The sequence below is a fragment of the Lutra lutra genome, chromosome 1 (genome assembly GCF_902655055.1).
Source record: "Lutra lutra chromosome 1, mLutLut1.2, whole genome shotgun sequence".
Classification (NCBI taxonomy): Eukaryota; Metazoa; Chordata; class Mammalia; order Carnivora; family Mustelidae; genus Lutra; species Lutra lutra.
In genome coordinates this window covers 150,984,292-151,000,505 of record NC_062278.1, presented here as the reverse complement: position 1 = coordinate 151,000,505, position 16,214 = coordinate 150,984,292, and the positions used below count along the sequence as shown (strand labels likewise).

At 49.1% G+C, this 16,214-nt stretch overlaps 1 protein-coding gene across 4 annotated transcripts; it reads left to right on the top strand.

Moving 5' to 3' along the window:
- Positions 1–1,146: 1,146 nt before the first annotated feature.
- ACKR2 (atypical chemokine receptor 2) lies at positions 1,147–16,143 on the top strand. Of its 4 annotated transcripts, none has more exons than XM_047739227.1 (4): positions 2,458–2,820; positions 5,860–5,906; positions 7,977–8,060; positions 11,025–16,143. In XM_047739227.1, exon 4 carries the CDS (start codon positions 11,054–11,056, stop codon positions 12,206–12,208), a length of 1,155 nt encoding a protein of 384 aa, XP_047595183.1. In that variant the 5' UTR covers positions 2,458–2,820; positions 5,860–5,906; positions 7,977–8,060; positions 11,025–11,053; the 3' UTR covers positions 12,209–16,143. The 4 variants fall into 4 exon arrangements, with proteins under 4 accessions (XP_047595207.1, XP_047595183.1, XP_047595192.1 ...); XM_047739236.1 differs by lacking the exon at positions 2,458–2,820 and adding an exon at positions 3,533–4,325; XM_047739251.1 differs by lacking the exons at positions 2,458–2,820; positions 5,860–5,906 and adding an exon at positions 1,147–1,272.
- Positions 16,144–16,214: the final 71 nt, after the last annotated feature.

Here is a 16,214-nt window from a genome sequence, read left to right as displayed (position 1 = left end):
AGCGTTCCAGCCCTGCCAGGGTTACCGCTCGGGCAACTGGTTTGAGCAACGGCATGAAGGTTCCTCCCTTTCTGGCTAGAAGTGTGATGGTGCCCCAGATGGAAATGCATGCAACCCTTCTAGGGACGCCCAGCTGCAACTCTGGTCCGCCTGAGGAAAGCACACTTCTGTCAGAAAAGCAAGACGAGGACCCGCTGGAAGATCAAAACTTCATTAGAATATTGAGAAATTAAAGAAGGACTTCATGGTGAAAAGCGAGGAACTCTCTGACTCTCTCATGAGTTGCCAGTGGCAGCCCTCCGATGCGGTTCACTCTAAAATCCCAGATGAGCCCCCACTGAAGCATGAGGTTCATTAAATTACCTAACTGTCATATTAATTGTCTCCTGTTTTGTTTTTGTTTTTAAAGATTTTATTTTATTTATTTATTTTTTTTTGAGACAGAGAGAGAGAGATAGAGTGCACTAATGGGGGGAGGGGAGGAGGGAGAGGAAGAAGCCGGCTCCTGGCTGAGCAGGGACCTGGATGCAGGGCTTGATTCCAGGACCCTGAGATCTTGACCTGAGCCAAAGGCAGACAGGTAACTGGCTGAGCCATCCAGGTGCCCATTTTTGTTTTTGGAAAAAAAAAAAAACTCCCAGAAATGTCCTGAATTTTATATGTAAATAAATACAAATCTCTAGGACTTAAATGTGACTGATGTGCTGAAATGCAATGTAAATAAACTTTACCAGCACACACGCACGCACGCACACACACAAGAATTATGGAAATAGAAAATCACTGTTTGGCAAACAATACAGTAATAATTGTCAGCACCATGGATGAATGAATATTAACATTTGTGGGCAAAAGTTCCTCCCCACAAGCTGCTTATTAATTACGAAGGAATAAGTAGTAATTTTATGGTGGAAAAACCTGGCAGACACCATCTTACCGGGTGATTAAAGTTAACACTGTCAGTAATGAGACATATTGAAATCATATACCTCTGGTATAATGCACTGAGAAGGACATGTCACTTCTGTGGGGTTCCTACCTAAAATACATAACTGTAATTTAACCTTGAAGAAGTATCAAACCAAAAGTTAGCGGTGTTCTACATTCCTCTTCAAAACTATCAAGGTTATAAAAGACAAAACAAGATGGAGGAACTGCCCCCGAAATGGAGCGACTGAGGAGCCACGACAATCAAATGCAATGTGGGAGTCTGCTTCAGATCTTGGACCAGAGTAAGGACATCAGTGAGACAGCCGGCGACATTTGAATAAGGTCCATAGAATGGTATCATGTCAATGTTCATTTCTTTGTTTAGATCATTATACTGTGGTTCTGTGGTTAACATTAGGGGAAACTGCCTGACAGGTGTATAGAAATTCTGTGCACAATTTTTGCAAGTCTAAAAATTATCTTAAAATAAAAAATTTGAATAAGGTGGTGGGGGGAAGAGGAAAGAGCCTAGATTCTAGAACTTAGCTGTTCTACTTCTCTTAAGAGACTTAATACAGAATGAAAACAAGACAATCTTTAAAGGTTATCCATCCCCAGGGTGGAACCAGGGCTCTGTGGCTTCTGTTGGCCATCTCCCTATTCTTTATCCTTCTAGCATTTATTTGGCCTGGAGAGACTTGGAGACCCACTCACTTGGAAGGTCCTTTGCTCCCCTCTATTAGGGTGAGAACCCATCACAGTTTGACCTCAATGCTAGGTGGCTTGTGGACCCCCGGTCCGTGCCCATCTCTCTGGGGACATTTAGTTCTCATCATGACGGTCTGAAGAAGACAGGGTCCCCACCTCCAGTGCAGATCTGAATACCAAGGCACAGAGAGGTGAACCCACCATCTCTAGATCACACATAGGTACTCATAGCGCCAGATTCAAGTCTGGCACTGTGTGACTCCAATGCCAGTACCTGTGACCACCAGGCATTATTCTGTTACTGCTTAATTCAGGTAGCGACAGCAGGACCAAGCTCCTGCTGTGTATCAGCCTGGCTATGGGGGTGGAGGTGGAGGTGGCTGAGATGTTGTCCCCAGACCACAGGTGCTGTCCTGGCAGAGAGTTACCCTCATACTGGCATGCATATGGCAGGCAGAATGTCACACACGCACACATATTCAATGAGTTTCTGCTCTTGCCTGGCCCTAGCGTCAGGTTGGTTGGTCAAGTATGGTCCTTGCCCTGGGAGTTCCAGACCCAGGAGGAGAGCAGACAAACAAACAGGCAGAGATACATGCTGTGATGTGAGTCCTAGAGGGAGAAGGGTGGGGAGGAGGGAAGATGGTTTGGAAAGTCCAGGAGATGAGAATATTCCTGACTCTCTGGGGAGGCAGACATGGCTCTGCTTGGTGGGAATTTTGGCTGGAGGAGATGTGGGGGAGGATGGTAGTCAGATCGTGCCAGAGAGGTGTCTGAGATCAATGCAGCTGGATGGAGTTTGGCAAAGATGCCTAGCAAAGACCTGAAGGTCTGGTCTGGAGCTGTTCATCTCCTTGGTGCAGCAGCCCAGGAACTGGTCCAGAGAGGTGTGGTTGAGGAGGAGTATTTTCTAAAGTCATTAGATTGTCTTGGGGTGGGGGGAATTGCTCCTAAATGAGGAGCGGTCCTTTGGGCTTGACTCCTTTCCAGGGAGGGAAATAGGCTGCGGCAGGAGCAAAGGGATGCTCTGTCCCCGCCTTAAAAGCAGGATGTGTGCAGGGCTGATCCCAGAGGGGGAGGATTCATACTCTCTCTGCACTTCTCTGAGGAAGCAGGACCCAGGCGCTGCTGCTCTCCTCCTGGGTGAGGTTGGACACCCCCAGGCAAGTGGGTCTGGCTCTGGTAGGTTATGGCCATGGTGGGATTGGGCTGGGCCCTATCCGGGGGGCTGCAGAGAGGGAGACTGGGTCCAGAGGCTTAGAGAGTGGCCACAGGTGTGGGGAGAGAAAAGTGCGAATGGGTCAGGTGGAACATTCTCTCTAGGGCAACTCTTGGAGCAATTGCCTCAGCAGCTGTGGAGTGAGGCAGTCTGCTGACCTTTTTCCCCTTGACTCCAGCTCTGAGAATCTGCTTTGGTGGATTCTGGAAGTCCCTGAGAGTTGGTATCAGACAACTGAGTACCTCAGGCATTCCCTTTCCTCCCTGGGCTTCAGGTTCCCCATGGAGACAGACAGGGATGGACTTTAAAGCTCTCCCTCCCAGGGCTGAGGTTCCCCAGCTGTGCAGTCTTCTTTTGCATATGTCTGCACTCTCTCCTTAGATCCCCTTCTTCTGCCCCAGACAGTCTCAAGATTTCCTCTTATCCATCCCAGGCTGAGCCAAGGGTTATTTTGGGGTCTGGAAGGGAACCAATAGTTAGGTGCCAGACACTCATTTGATTATTATAAACACTCCAGGAAGGAGACATTTGCTAGGTAAGGCTCAGAGAGGTTAAGTAATTTGCCCAGGGTAACTCAATCATTAAGAAGTGGACTCATCTATTCTGTTTATTCTTCCGTGCCACACCATGCTGAGTGTCCCACCCTCCCTGCGGGTAGTGGAGGTGGTGACTGTGTTTCATTCTGAACCAAGCATCATGCTGAAATATAAATGCAGAGAGCCCTAGTGGTAAGATTTCAGGCAACAATGAAAGAGACAAAGGAGAAAAAAACAAAAGTGATTCAGGAAAGACATGAAAATCATACCTTCTTCTCCAGCAGCAGCTCCTTCAAGAGTTGGGCTCTAAAACCACTTCGTTTTTATTAACTGAAATAAGCTTGGGGAGGAGGAGTTGCCTTGTGATTTTATCAGTGTCACAAACATCCCCAGTCCCTGATAAAAGCCAGGAAACATTGAGTAATGTGGGGTCCCAGGGAGCATGGGGAGCAGGCAGGCCTCGCATCTCCTAGGGAGCAGGAGTAAACTTCAAAAGCCCTTACGTCCTGCAGGGGACTGAACAAAGGCACTGTCTTCCAGCCAGGCTCTGTGATTCCACAAATCCAGGGAGGTGTAGTGCAGTGGACAGAGCTCGGGACATGAAAACAGACAAGATACACCAAAACATTCCCAAAGAATATTCCTGGAAGCAGTCAGCCTCTTTTCTATTTTTTTTCTCTTATATTTCTGCATTTTACATTGCACATATGTTACTTCTGTAATCAGGACAAATACATGCTAAAAAAGTAAAGAGAGAGAGAGAGGGAGATCGTGCCATGGTCCAGGGCTCCAAAATTCAGGATTCTGAGGTCAGCTGTGCCTGACTTGTGGCTTGGCTCTGGGCTTCCTGAGAAACCAGGGAGGTGACACCTGCTGCCTCTACCAAGGGACCCAGGACGACTTGCAAGGAGCCGGCTTAAGAGTCTGGAGAGGTAAAGATCCCCGTGTAAATGTTGGGATGCAGTTACTATTGTTTCCACTGTGTCTTATACATCACAATGAATCCAAATGCAAGGCTTCCCAAAGCGGACCATGAAGAGGGCAGCTGTGCCTCCCATGAGTCTGAGATTAGGGCTCCCAGCAGTGGAGCTCCCAGTGTGAGGTCCAGGGCTCTGGCCCTAAAGCTGCTGCAGGGACTCCATTTCTGACCCTGTAGCACACCTGCCAAGTGTCCTTGGGCAAGTTAGTCCCCCTCTCTGAGCCTCAGTTCCTCATTTGTAAAATGAGAATAATAATAGTGCTTGCCTCACAAGGTTGTTGGGAGAAGTAAGTACATTAATACACAGTAAGCTTGGCAGAGGGGGACTTTCTTTGAGAGGCAGTATGACTTAGTGTTGAAGAGCATGGACTCTGGGAGAGGTGCCTGAGTGGCTCAGTTGGTTAAGTGTCCGACTCTTGGTTCTCAGGTCATAATTTCAGGGTTGTGAGATCCAGCCACATGCTGGGCTGGATCTCTGCTTGAGATTTTGTCCCTCTCCTTCTGCCTTCTGCCCATCTCCCCATGCTCACTCGCTCTCTCTCTCTCTCAAAATAAATAAATAAATAGATAAAATCTTTTTAAAAATCTGGGTTTCAGTTCCTGAATCTACTGCTCACTTGCTGTGTGATCTTGGGCCAGTTCCCTAACCTCCCTGTGCTTCAGTGTTGTCGGCTATAAAAGGGGGCTGATAATAGTATTGAACTTCTATAACTTCTGTAAGGTAAATGTGAGGATTGAATAAGTCAATACAAGTAAAGCTCCTTGCCTCAGCACCCGGAACATTGTCTGGGCTCTATGGTGTTAGCTCTATGGTGTTACAATGATTGCACGCCATTTACTCCTCACAAAATTCTTTTCTGTGAGTACTCTTTATTTTATGGGCCAGAAGATAGGCTTGTGCAAGTCAAGGGCTCCAGGATGGAAGCCTTGACTTTGTGTTAGGGGTGGCAGGGCCCTAAGTTCAAGCCCTTCCAAACCAAGCAGTGAAGCAGAGACCCAACTGAGTTCATGAGTTCTCTCCCAGTGTGCCATTCCTGAGACACTAAGCTTCTTTCTTCGGGTCCTCCTTGTATGGCTGGCATTTCCTTTCCCTGTTTTTCATTCCCGTACCATCAGCCCCCCAGCCTCTTCCATGCAGGCACCCCCAAGCTACAGTAGCAGCCTGATCGGTCACTTCATCTCTAGTCCCCATCCTTCACCCTTGTCTTTTAATGAGCAAGCCCAGACTCAGCCTGCATTCAAAGCCCAGCTCTGTGACTTAGTAGCTGTGTGGCCTCGGACAAGTCCCTTAGCCTCTCTGTGACTAACTTTCCTCATATGTAAAATGGAGATGACAATAGCACCTGCCTCCAGGAAGAAATGCATGGAGTTCTGAGAACAGAGCCTGGCCCAACATAAGTGCTATGGAAGTGGTGGGTGTTTATTGCCGTTGTTGAAATTGTCACATAGGCAGTAAGTTTTAACATCTGGTGTTTTCTCAATCCCAGGGGGAAGAAAATAGAATGATCCCCAGCTGTGACCAGTTCACCCTAAAGCAAGTATTCCTCTATGTATGTCCCAAGGCCAGAGCACTTTCCCGGTTGGAGAGGGCGTCACTTCCTAACTCCTTGCTTCAATTTTTCCAGCCACAGCTAGGCCAGAAATGCAGAATGGTAAAACCAGATTTAGAGGCAGAGGGAGCCCATCCCAAGCTGGGCCAGGGTGGAGACCTGGCCTTGGACTCCATCTCCACCCCAGTCCTCCCAGAGCAGTTAGGGGAGCCTCCTGAGGGAGGAAGCTGGGGGTGGTCCAGGGAGGCTGTGCCAGCTGGAGACAGCACTTGAACGTGGCTCAAGGAGAGCAGTGGGCCGGACGTGCTCCACGGCTAGGGGCTTCCAAGGTCGCTGTGGCAGGGCTGACCCAGGCTGGGGAAATGCCCCACACAAGGAGGGTCTTGGCTCTGCTGTGTCCAGGGCACCAGTGAGGGGGAAGGCAGAAAGCCAAGCAAGGCAAAAATGTGGTGGGAGAAGAAGGGATGAAGAAAGGTGATGGTACTGATTAAGTCCACGGTCACTTGCTGAACGCCTCTCAGATGCCAACCCTGTGCTAGTGAGTTGCAACCCCTGCCTCACAGAGGAGACAAGCCATTCTCACAAGGTGACTCCACTCAAGGAGACAGGCACCAAGGCTGAAGAGTGGCCTTCTGTGAGTGCTAGGAGTCAGGGCAGGAGATACACCAGGCTAGAGGCCTGGGTAGGCTTCTGGGAAGGGAGAATTGGGTTGCATTTTAAAGGATATGATTTCTAAATTGTAAGGAAGCCAGCATAATTTTTGTTCACTAGGAGTGATCTCAGATGTTATTCTTGGTTTTACATTTTGAAAGCTGGTGTGGCTTTTTGGGGCAACATTTGAGCTTGTTTATTTGTTCACTAGTCACAGCTGCATGGGGGCAGCATGGTCAGTACGGCCGTGCCACAGGCCACCTACACGTGACTCTGTCCCAAGGGCCCTTGGCTAGAGAGAAGGGCAGCTACAGGACTGATGTGGCACGTGGAGGAGAAAAGGTGATGGAGACACAGACAAGGTCAGAGGGAAATGGACAGGGGTAGGACAGGCTTCATGGGGTCTTGATCAGGGGTATTCCAGCAAAGGTTTAATAATCAGCTCTCAGGGATGGAGGTGGTGGGGGGGGGCATTTGCAAGAAGGAGAGGAAGCTCCAATTTGTAGCATTTGCAACCGTATAAATAGCCCCACCATGATCAATTTCAAGCTACCAACTTAACATCCCCAAATGAGGAATTGGTTAATTCTACGATCATTTGTTGGATGCCTCCCAGATGTTGTGTAACTGGCTCTCACGAGCCTGTGGGAGTTGTTCCAGCATATTAACGACTTTGGATATTTTCTGCCACTGGTTACTAAGGTCAGAAGTCCCGCTACCAGAGGCCCATCCTTCAACTTCAGGTTTGGCCATACTGAAAAAGGGAACTAGAGGGAAAGAGTCACCAGTTCTACCTTATATTGTTGGGGCCATCCAATCCTGGGTCCCTGATTTGCTGATCTGAAGCTGGGGGCAGTGGGACTCCACCCATTCCAAGCCTCAGTTTCCTCATCTAGAACATGGGAATCACAGTAGTATTGCTTCAGAGCTATGGTGAGGATTAAAGGAGAAAATTCCATCCGGGTGTTCAGCTCTTGGAAGGAGCTCAACTAACATCGTTGCCTTCTTGCCTAGATGGACATAGCAATATCCTCTCTCTTGTTGCCTCAACTGTGACTTCTCTGAGAGGCCCAGGGAGGCGAGCCCTAGATCCTCAGGAGGGGACATTACTCTCCGGCCAGAGATTCTTGCTGAGTCAAAGCTGGAGCCAGCCCAGGCTGGCAGCCTCAGGAAGTCACAAAGACCATGATGTTACGCTCCAGAGACAAACTGTAGTTTGCCTTTGTGCCCTTGGCTTCATTGTTGGGGAAGCTCTGCTCACCTCACCTTTGTTTTCCCTCCTCTTTAAATCCTCCTTCTCCATATAATTCCCTAGATTTCCACAAAGGTTCCATGACAGAACTTCATACTGCTAATTCACACCAGCATGTATATAACTGATACCCTCCTTTATTCCTCTCAAGGTATTGCTGGATAAACCAAATGAATTCAGGCATAAAGAAAAGTGAACACAAAAAACAAAAACCCCAGTGAATTCAGAGGAACAGGTACGTGTGAGCTGAGAGGGACATGAAGGGCAGTCTGGAGCATGGGGTTCATGGTCTCAGAGTTCAAGGCAACCTGGAAAGATTCCCAGAGTGAAATATCAGGAGGCCAAAGGCCACGAGAGGGAAGGGAACAGTGTTCCAACGGGAAGGAACCTTGTAAAGGTGACCTCGGCCTGCCTGGAGCCTGCTGACCCTGACTTCTGGCTTTGATCAAAGCAATCATCAGACTTGGCTGTTTGTTAAAGAGGGGACTTTGAGAAACCAGGTCAGGATCAACGTCAGTAATGCTGGCTGGACCAGAAGAGCTGGTGTTTAGTTAGTGACAACTTCTAATTAATAATCCCTAATCAGGCCCAAGTGCAGAAGAGCACTCACTCCTCCCAATCCCAGTAGCTCATGGACTCCAACATCAGCCATGGCCCTTACTGCTGCCTAGGAAAAGGAGGGGCTCAGGGACAGGAGACCCCAGATGCAGAGGAAGGAAATGGAGGAACAGGAAAGGAAGGCACGAGGCAAATTTCCTGAGGCCAGTCCAGAGCCCAGCCCTAGATAAAGCCACCCAGGCTGAACTTCTAGGCAGACCTAGGGCATGTGTGTGATTTTTCCCATTTGGCAGATGCCATTTGATAGGAGCCCAAGGGTGGTGCGGAGGTTTACTGAGCAAGAAGACTCAGGGGCTTCCCTGGGAGACATTCTGTCTCGGCAACATAGTATATTTCCATCAGCTGTGAAGTCCAGGTGTCATGGATATAGGCTGGGTTAGCTAAGGCCCTGAGTCAACAATTCTTTCAGAGTTCTTCCTGGGCAAGGGTTGGCGGAGGGGAGGGGGAGAGGCAAAACTTCTACCAGGAAGGATTGGGGCAAATGTTTGCAATGTATAAGTAAGAAGCTAAATCCCTACCAAAAAACCTCTTATAAAATGAGAATCCCACCCATCAAAACAAAGAACTCTTCACAGAAGACATACAAAAAGGCATTGAACATATTAAAAAGTTCAATATCTCTTGAATCAAAGAATAACAAATAAAGCACAGAAGTGCAAAGTGGGCTTGATTTGTATTTCTTGATTTATGAACCGTAATCACTAGCCTATAGGCCCCACTCCAGAGGCCATGCGTGATTGCTTCCTTGAATGACGATTTTTTATCTCCTACTCTCTCCTCCAAAACCCTCTTCTTCATTGGCAAACAATCTAACGTGTTGAACATGAAGTCTGTCTCCTGGAACACAGAATGGGAATCATCACAGATTCTTATCACTGGCACATGTGAGGCTCTCTCTTAAAAAATCATTGATTTTATTTTATTTTTTAAAGATTTTATTGAATTATTTGAGAGAGAGGGAGAGAGAATGAACAGGAGGAGAGGAAGAGGGAGAGGGAGAAGCAGACTCCCTGCTGAGCAGGGAGCCTGATTGGGGGCTCAATCCCAGGACCCAGGATCATGACCTGAGCTGAAAGCAGACCCTTAACCCACTGAGTCACCCAGGTGCCCTTAAAAATAATTTTTAATAATACAATTAAAACCTGGGAAACTACTGCTCCAGAGGGAACTAACTTGACCATAGACAGTGACCTGCCCTCCTCCCATGCCTCCAGCTTCTACCCAGGCAGCCCCCATCTTTAACGTTGTGCATATCAGTTCCCTGCTTTCCCTTTCATCTCTTTGAACTCCTTCAAAGTATTTTTGTTTCATTTGTTTTAATTCTATTAAACGAGTATCATGTATGCATTTTTATGGGACTTAGAAATGTTGGACATATTCAAATGGCAGTAAGGAGGTAGAGATTCTCAGGTAGTGGTGGGGTGGGGGGTGAGGAAGGAATCCGAGGTGTCTCCCATTTTGCAGTCCTAGGTGACTGAGTAGTTGGTGGTGCCATTCAGTTAGAGAGACGCAAGAGAGGAGAAGACACTGGTGGGAAGACGATGGACTGAGTTCTCAACAAAGCAATAATTTAAGCTAACATTCAATGAGTGCCTACTCTGTTCTGGCACTCTTTCCATAGAGTGTGAAGTGCTCTACATGATTGATCACATTTAAGCTTCACAAGAACCCCACAAAGTAGGTACTGTTATTAGTAGTATCATTTTAAATATGGAAGAATGGGGGTATGGAAAGTTTAGTAGGTTCTGAGTCTCTCAGGAAGATGGATCTTGCCTTTCTGCTTCAAAACTACATATACTGGATAAAATGTTTTTATTTTTAAAATATTAAATATTTGTAAATAAAATATTGATATAAAACTAAATTTTTAAAATAAAGTGTTTTAAAAAATAACAAAAATAAGGGAAATCCTTAGGTGATAGAAGTCGAGAAAATTGAAAGTCAGGGTGGACACACTAGATATTTATGCATAAAATAAGCCACTGAAGAGAAGTGCTTGTTAAAAAAAAATAAGGGGGCGCCTGGGTGGCTCAGTGGGTTAAGCCACTGCCTTCAGCTCAGGTCATGATCTCAGGGTCCTGGGATCGAGCCCCGCATTGGGCTCTCTGCTTGGCAGGGAGCCTGCTTCCCCCTCTCTCTCTGCCTACTTGTGATCTCTCTCTCTGTCAAAGTAAATAAACAAAATCTTTTTTTTTTAAATAAGGCACACAAAGAAGAATAATTATAAGGCATACATGAGGAAGAGTATGGAGAGATAATACACAGGTGAACTGGTATCCCCTAAATAATAAAGAAAAATCTGAGAGACTATCAGTTCTTTCAAACAATGAAGGAGAAAATAAAGAAGAGAAGCCATAACAGAAGAAGGGAGTCCTATGAAAACACCTGAGGTTAAGGCACCCACCTAGGGTGACATAGCTCTAAGTGGTAGACTCAGGCTCCCCACACTTGTGCTCTTCCTTGCTAGCTTACAGGTACAGATATCAATGTGAAGAGTGTGCAGTAGCAAAAGTGGGTTTGGAGAACAGTAAAGAATGCCTGGTTTCATCTTCTTTCTCTCCCACCGTACTCTGGCCCACAGAGCTCCAGAACTGGACGTGTCCTCCCAACATGGCCTCCACCACCTCCCCTCTGCCTCCCACCACCGAGGTCGCAAGTTCTGAGAACAGCAGCTCCTTCTATGACTATGAGTACTACCTGGACCAGGTGGCTTTCATGCTCTGCAGGAAGGACGAGGTGGTAGCCTTTGGCAAGATCTTCCTGCCAATCTTCTACAGCCTGATCTTTGTGCTGGGTTTGGGCGGGAACCTCCTCCTTCTAGTGGTCTTGCTTCGGTATATACCTCGCAGGCGGATGACTGAGGTCTATCTGCTGAACCTGGCCATCTCCAACCTCCTGTTTGTGGTGACACTGCCTTTCTGGGGCATTTCTGTGGCCTGGCATTGGGTCTTTGGGAGTTTCTTGTGCAAGATGGTGAGCACCCTCTACACCATCAACTTCTACAGTGGCATCTTCTTCATTAGCTGCATGAGTCTGGACAAGTACCTGGAGATCGTCCATGCTCAGCCCCACCACAGGCTGAGAACCCGGGCCAAAAGCCTGCTCCTGGCTGCCTCGGTATGGGCTGTGGCCCTGGCCGTCTCCGTCCCTGACATGGTCTTTGTGCAGACACATGAAAACCCCACGGGTGTATGGAACTGCTATGCAGATTTTGGGGGTCATGCGACCATCTGGAAGCTCTTCCTCCGTTTCCAGCAGAACCTCCTAGGGTTTCTCCTTCCGCTCCTTGTCATGATCTTCTTCTACTCCCGCATTGGCCGTGTCCTGGTCAGGCTGAGGCCCCCGGGCCAGGGCCGGGCTCTAAGAATCGTCACAGCGCTGGTGGTAGCCTTCTTTGTGCTGTGGTTCCCATACAACCTCACCTTGTTTCTGCACTCACTGCTGGACCTGCAAATCTTTGGGGAATGTGAGGTTGCCAAGCAGCTAGACTATGCTCTGCAGGTGACCGAGAGCATCGCCTTCCTTCACTGCTGCTTCACCCCCATTCTCTACGCTTTCTCCAGCCGCCACTTCCGCCAGTATCTGAAAGCTTTCCTCGTCACTGTGCTCAGGCGTCACCAGGCACCTGGCCCAGCACAGGCCCCACTGTCCAGCTGCTCTGAGAGTAGCAGACTCACCGCCCAAGAAGAAATGACCAGCATGAATGACCTCGGGGAGAGGCTGGCTGAGCTCTCCCCCAGCAAGAGTGATATGGGGGAAAATTAAACCCGAGTGACCATAACACAGTCTGGCGAGTGTGGATGGGACCTAGCTCTGTTGGGCATCCACCCAAAGCCCTCTTTCCAGAGGCTTCAGGGACCATGTTGCCATACCCTGTGGTCGTCCAGGAAACCAGACTCTCGTGCACGAATTGCTAGAGTAGCTTCCCAACCAACTGCTGTGCTTCTGGTCATCATGCTCTCCTGTCATCTGATCTGCACCCACAGGCCAGAATGATCACCTCACCTGCAGCCATCACTCCAGCCTCCTCAAAGTAGCCCCAGGCTTGCCACCCACCAGTTGGCTCCCTTCCCTGGAGCTCAGCTGGGGACTTACTGCTGCAATATTGTTTAATGTCACAGTGTTGATGGTGGCTCCAAGGGTCCGGCAAGCAGGAGGGGTGGGAAGGGTTCCACTACGGGGGCCTGGGGGACTTCCCTGAAACGTGAGAGTTGGCAGGTGGGAGGCAGAGTGAACATGTGTTCCCAATAGTCCAGGAGGATCACCCTCTCTCTGCTTCCCATGTCCCCTCCCTGGAGCCTTCGGGGGTCCCTAGGGCCTGCACAATCAAGTCTAAAATCTCTGTCCAGCTTCAAGACTGGAGCTTTCACAAGAAGAATCCCATTTACCAGCTTGACCTTATACTCCTTCATTACTTCTCATTTCCTGGACACCAGGCACCCCTTGTTTCTTTTCTTTTTTTTAAGATTCTATTTATTTATTTGCAGAGAGAAATCATAAGTAGGCAGAGAGGCAGGCAGAGAGAGAGGAGGAAGCAGGCTCCCCGCTGAGCAGAGAGCCCGATGTGGGGCTCGACCCCAGGACTCTGAGATCATGACCTGAGCCGAAGACAGAGGCTTAACCCAATGAGCCACCTGGGTGTCCCACCCCTTGCTTCTTACACATTTCCACCTCCCTGTTTTATGCTTGCCCACTCTCTTGTGCAACAGGGGTCTTTTTTCAGCCAGCTGTCTTCTCATCTTTGTTCTGTAATAGAATTCTGCTTGCTCTGGGAAACCACTTGTTTTTCCCTCTGCCTTGTGCTTTGGGTGGCATTCATGTAGAGCACAGGACTTGGGCCATTTCCAGCCTTACCTTTCCCTGGCATGGTGATTCATTTAGGATGGGCACAGGACCCAGATAGAGCTTGTGAAATGCAGCAACTAGAACATGCTAGAACAGAGGCATGAGATTGAAGCCAAGAGGATGTGTGGTGTGTGTGTGGGGGGTTCTCCTTCATCAACTCCAACTTCAGAGGGTGAGGTGATAGCCCAGTGAGTGTGCAGACCCCGAGGGCACTGTGGAAGCCCCGGAATCCAGGCATGGCTGAAGCTCATCCCAGTCCTGGACCTGACAGTTACATGAACCAATATATTCCTTCACATGGGGCTGTTTTGTCACTTGCAGTCTGATTCCTGGCTGATCTGCCCTGCCTAGGTGCTTCCCTCTTCCTGTCTCCAGTGGTTAACATCTGTCCTGGCCACTGAAAACCTTTCCCCAGGGAGCCCCTGGCCCACAGTACAACCTATCCACAACTGGCTGTGTCTGTCCTGAAAATCCAGCACAGAGCCTGGCAGGCAGTAATGCATGGAAGGAAACTTACAGGCGGATAGACTGGAGGACAAGAGAACACAGGGCTGGTTATACGCAAGCTCCAGGAGATCAGGGACTTTGCCACGTATTAAATCGGTATCCCCTGTGCTTAAGCCAGTGCTCAGAATGTAACAGAGGTTCATTGAGCATTTTTAAAATGAATGGATGGATAGAGAATGGACCAGGTGGTCAGTATTCTGCCGTTCTTTCTTCTCTCCCCCTGAGCTTCGGATGCTCTAGTCACGGCCCATGTGTCATGAGCAGGGCTGTCCCCGGATGTTGCCAGAGTTGACTCTGCTGGTTTTATACGCTTTGCTTTTCCCGTCCTCCATCTCACTCAACTCTTGTGCCTTTAGTTCTCTCTCCCAAGGCCCCGGATTCCCACTGTCACAAAGGACTCTGAGCTCCCATGGTGCCCTAGGAAACGGAGCTCTGACTCTGAAGGTGCTGACTTGTTTGAGGATGTGGGTGATGTGGCTCTACTTTAGAGCTCCTGAAATCTGCCCCAGGGGGGACCTCAGGCCTGCCCACAGAGCAGCCTGACTGTACTGACAGGGTCTAGCGACCCAGAGTCTCCGACGTTGTATCCATGATGCACAGATGCATGATGCACAAGCCTGGCAGGGCTTGTCCCCAGCACTGGGGTGTGTGTGTGTGTGTGTGTGTGTGTTGCCGTGTGGGCTGTGCATAGTACATATGGCTGTGTATGTGGGTCCGACATGAACATGTCACCGTATCTGCATGGGTCTGGGTTTGTGCCCATGGGTTTTCTGTGTGTTCCTGTGTGTCTTCCTCTAGGTGTGTAGGTGTGGGTATGTGCTCTCTGCAAACAGCAAGTGTATAAGAAGGGACCTGAAGCCTGTGCCCAAGGAGAAGGAGAAGGGCTGGCCATAGGTGATGTTGATCCCTCTCACTGTCTTCCTTTCCATTGACTGCTGCTGACCATGTTGAGGGCTCTGACTACACACAGACGGCACTGGTCAAGGAGTGAATTGGAGGTGGGCTTTTACAGCCCAGGCCAGGACAGAGCCCCCTTCATCCTGACCTTACTTCCCAGCCTGGACGTTGGTTCCTCCTGCTGCTCTTTCCTGGGAAAGAAAGCTCCCAGGATTGTCTTGGCCCTCAGATTCCGACGCAAGACGGACTTTTCCCACTGGCTGACCTGGGAAGAAGGACAGGCACGGCTCTGCCTGGGAGCAAGGCTGCCCACCCTCTACTCTGTGAAGGTGTGTGGGTTTACAGCAGTTACTACCTATGGGGGTGGTGGTGGAAACAACCAAACCAAACCAACAGAAAAACCTCTTTTCTTTCCCAGATGCCTGCAAATCTGCCACTGGCATGTCACCCCAGATCTTGTTCTGTTATAAGCTATTGTCACAGAATACACATTGTGGGCTATTCTTTGAGGGAGAAGAGACTGGTACAGAAATGAGGATTGGGGGGTCAGGCCTGTTGTGTCAGAATAGGTAGTGACTAAATGTATCCTTGGGGGGTCTCAGTCTTCCTATTGCCTCAAGGCCCCTGGTAGGGAAGGAAGGGTAGTCTTTGTAGAGAGTGTGTCCAGCCCTCGTGCAAAGCACATAGGACTACAGTTGCCATGGGGCCCTCCCTTGTCCTTGAGTAGGCATTGGACTCTGTGCACACACTCTAATCCTGGGTGCTCACTGTTTCCTGGGAGGCTGTTGTTATGGTGGATATCCATGACTCTGGGATGGTACACTTGTATTCATCTCAACCTGACCCATGGAGGATTCCCTTGGTCCCAGGCATACCCTAAAACATGAAGTTCCTGGGAGATCTAAACGAAGTCACTTTCAGTTGAGACCTCTTGACTCAATGGACTTTGGCCCTCCGGTCAGGTCCCTGGTCCAGATTTCTCTGGGTGTGGGGAAAATGAGGGGATGCAGCACCTAGGTCTGGGCAGGGCCCAGGAGTGTGTGAAGACTCTGCGTCTTTGCCCTGATCCAGCACAGGACCTGGCTGTGCAGAGAGCCAGGAGAGGCTCGTTGGTAATCTCTCCGTTGCGGCTCCCAGCCTCTCAGTTCCCTTCACCTTCTTCTGTGTTCCCCATGTCATTTTTTCTTATGCTCCTAGCCCCTTGCAGAATAGGAGGGAATATTCTTCCTGAATATTCCTCCTGACTGGCTTGAGCTCTGTTAGCTCCAGGCAGACATCATCATTTTGGGGCAGCTAGACCCAGAGAAGGGCAGACTCTGGCCCAGAGTCACATAGCTAATGGGGACAGACTCCTAACTCCAGCCCCAGGCCCTGCCTGAGTCGCTCTAACAGCCTATTATCTTAGCAAAACTCTGGACAGGACAGCCAGCCTCAAGAAAAAAAAAATGGAAGAGATCAGTCATAGATGTGGGATAGATGAGTAAGAGAGAAGCCCCACTGGGCATCCTCACAGGGGTCTATG

Coding starts and splice junctions, on each gene's coding strand:
- ACKR2 (XM_047739251.1), top strand. CDS start 11,054: ATGGCCTCCACCACCTCCCCTCTGCCTCCCACCACCGAGGTCGCAAGT.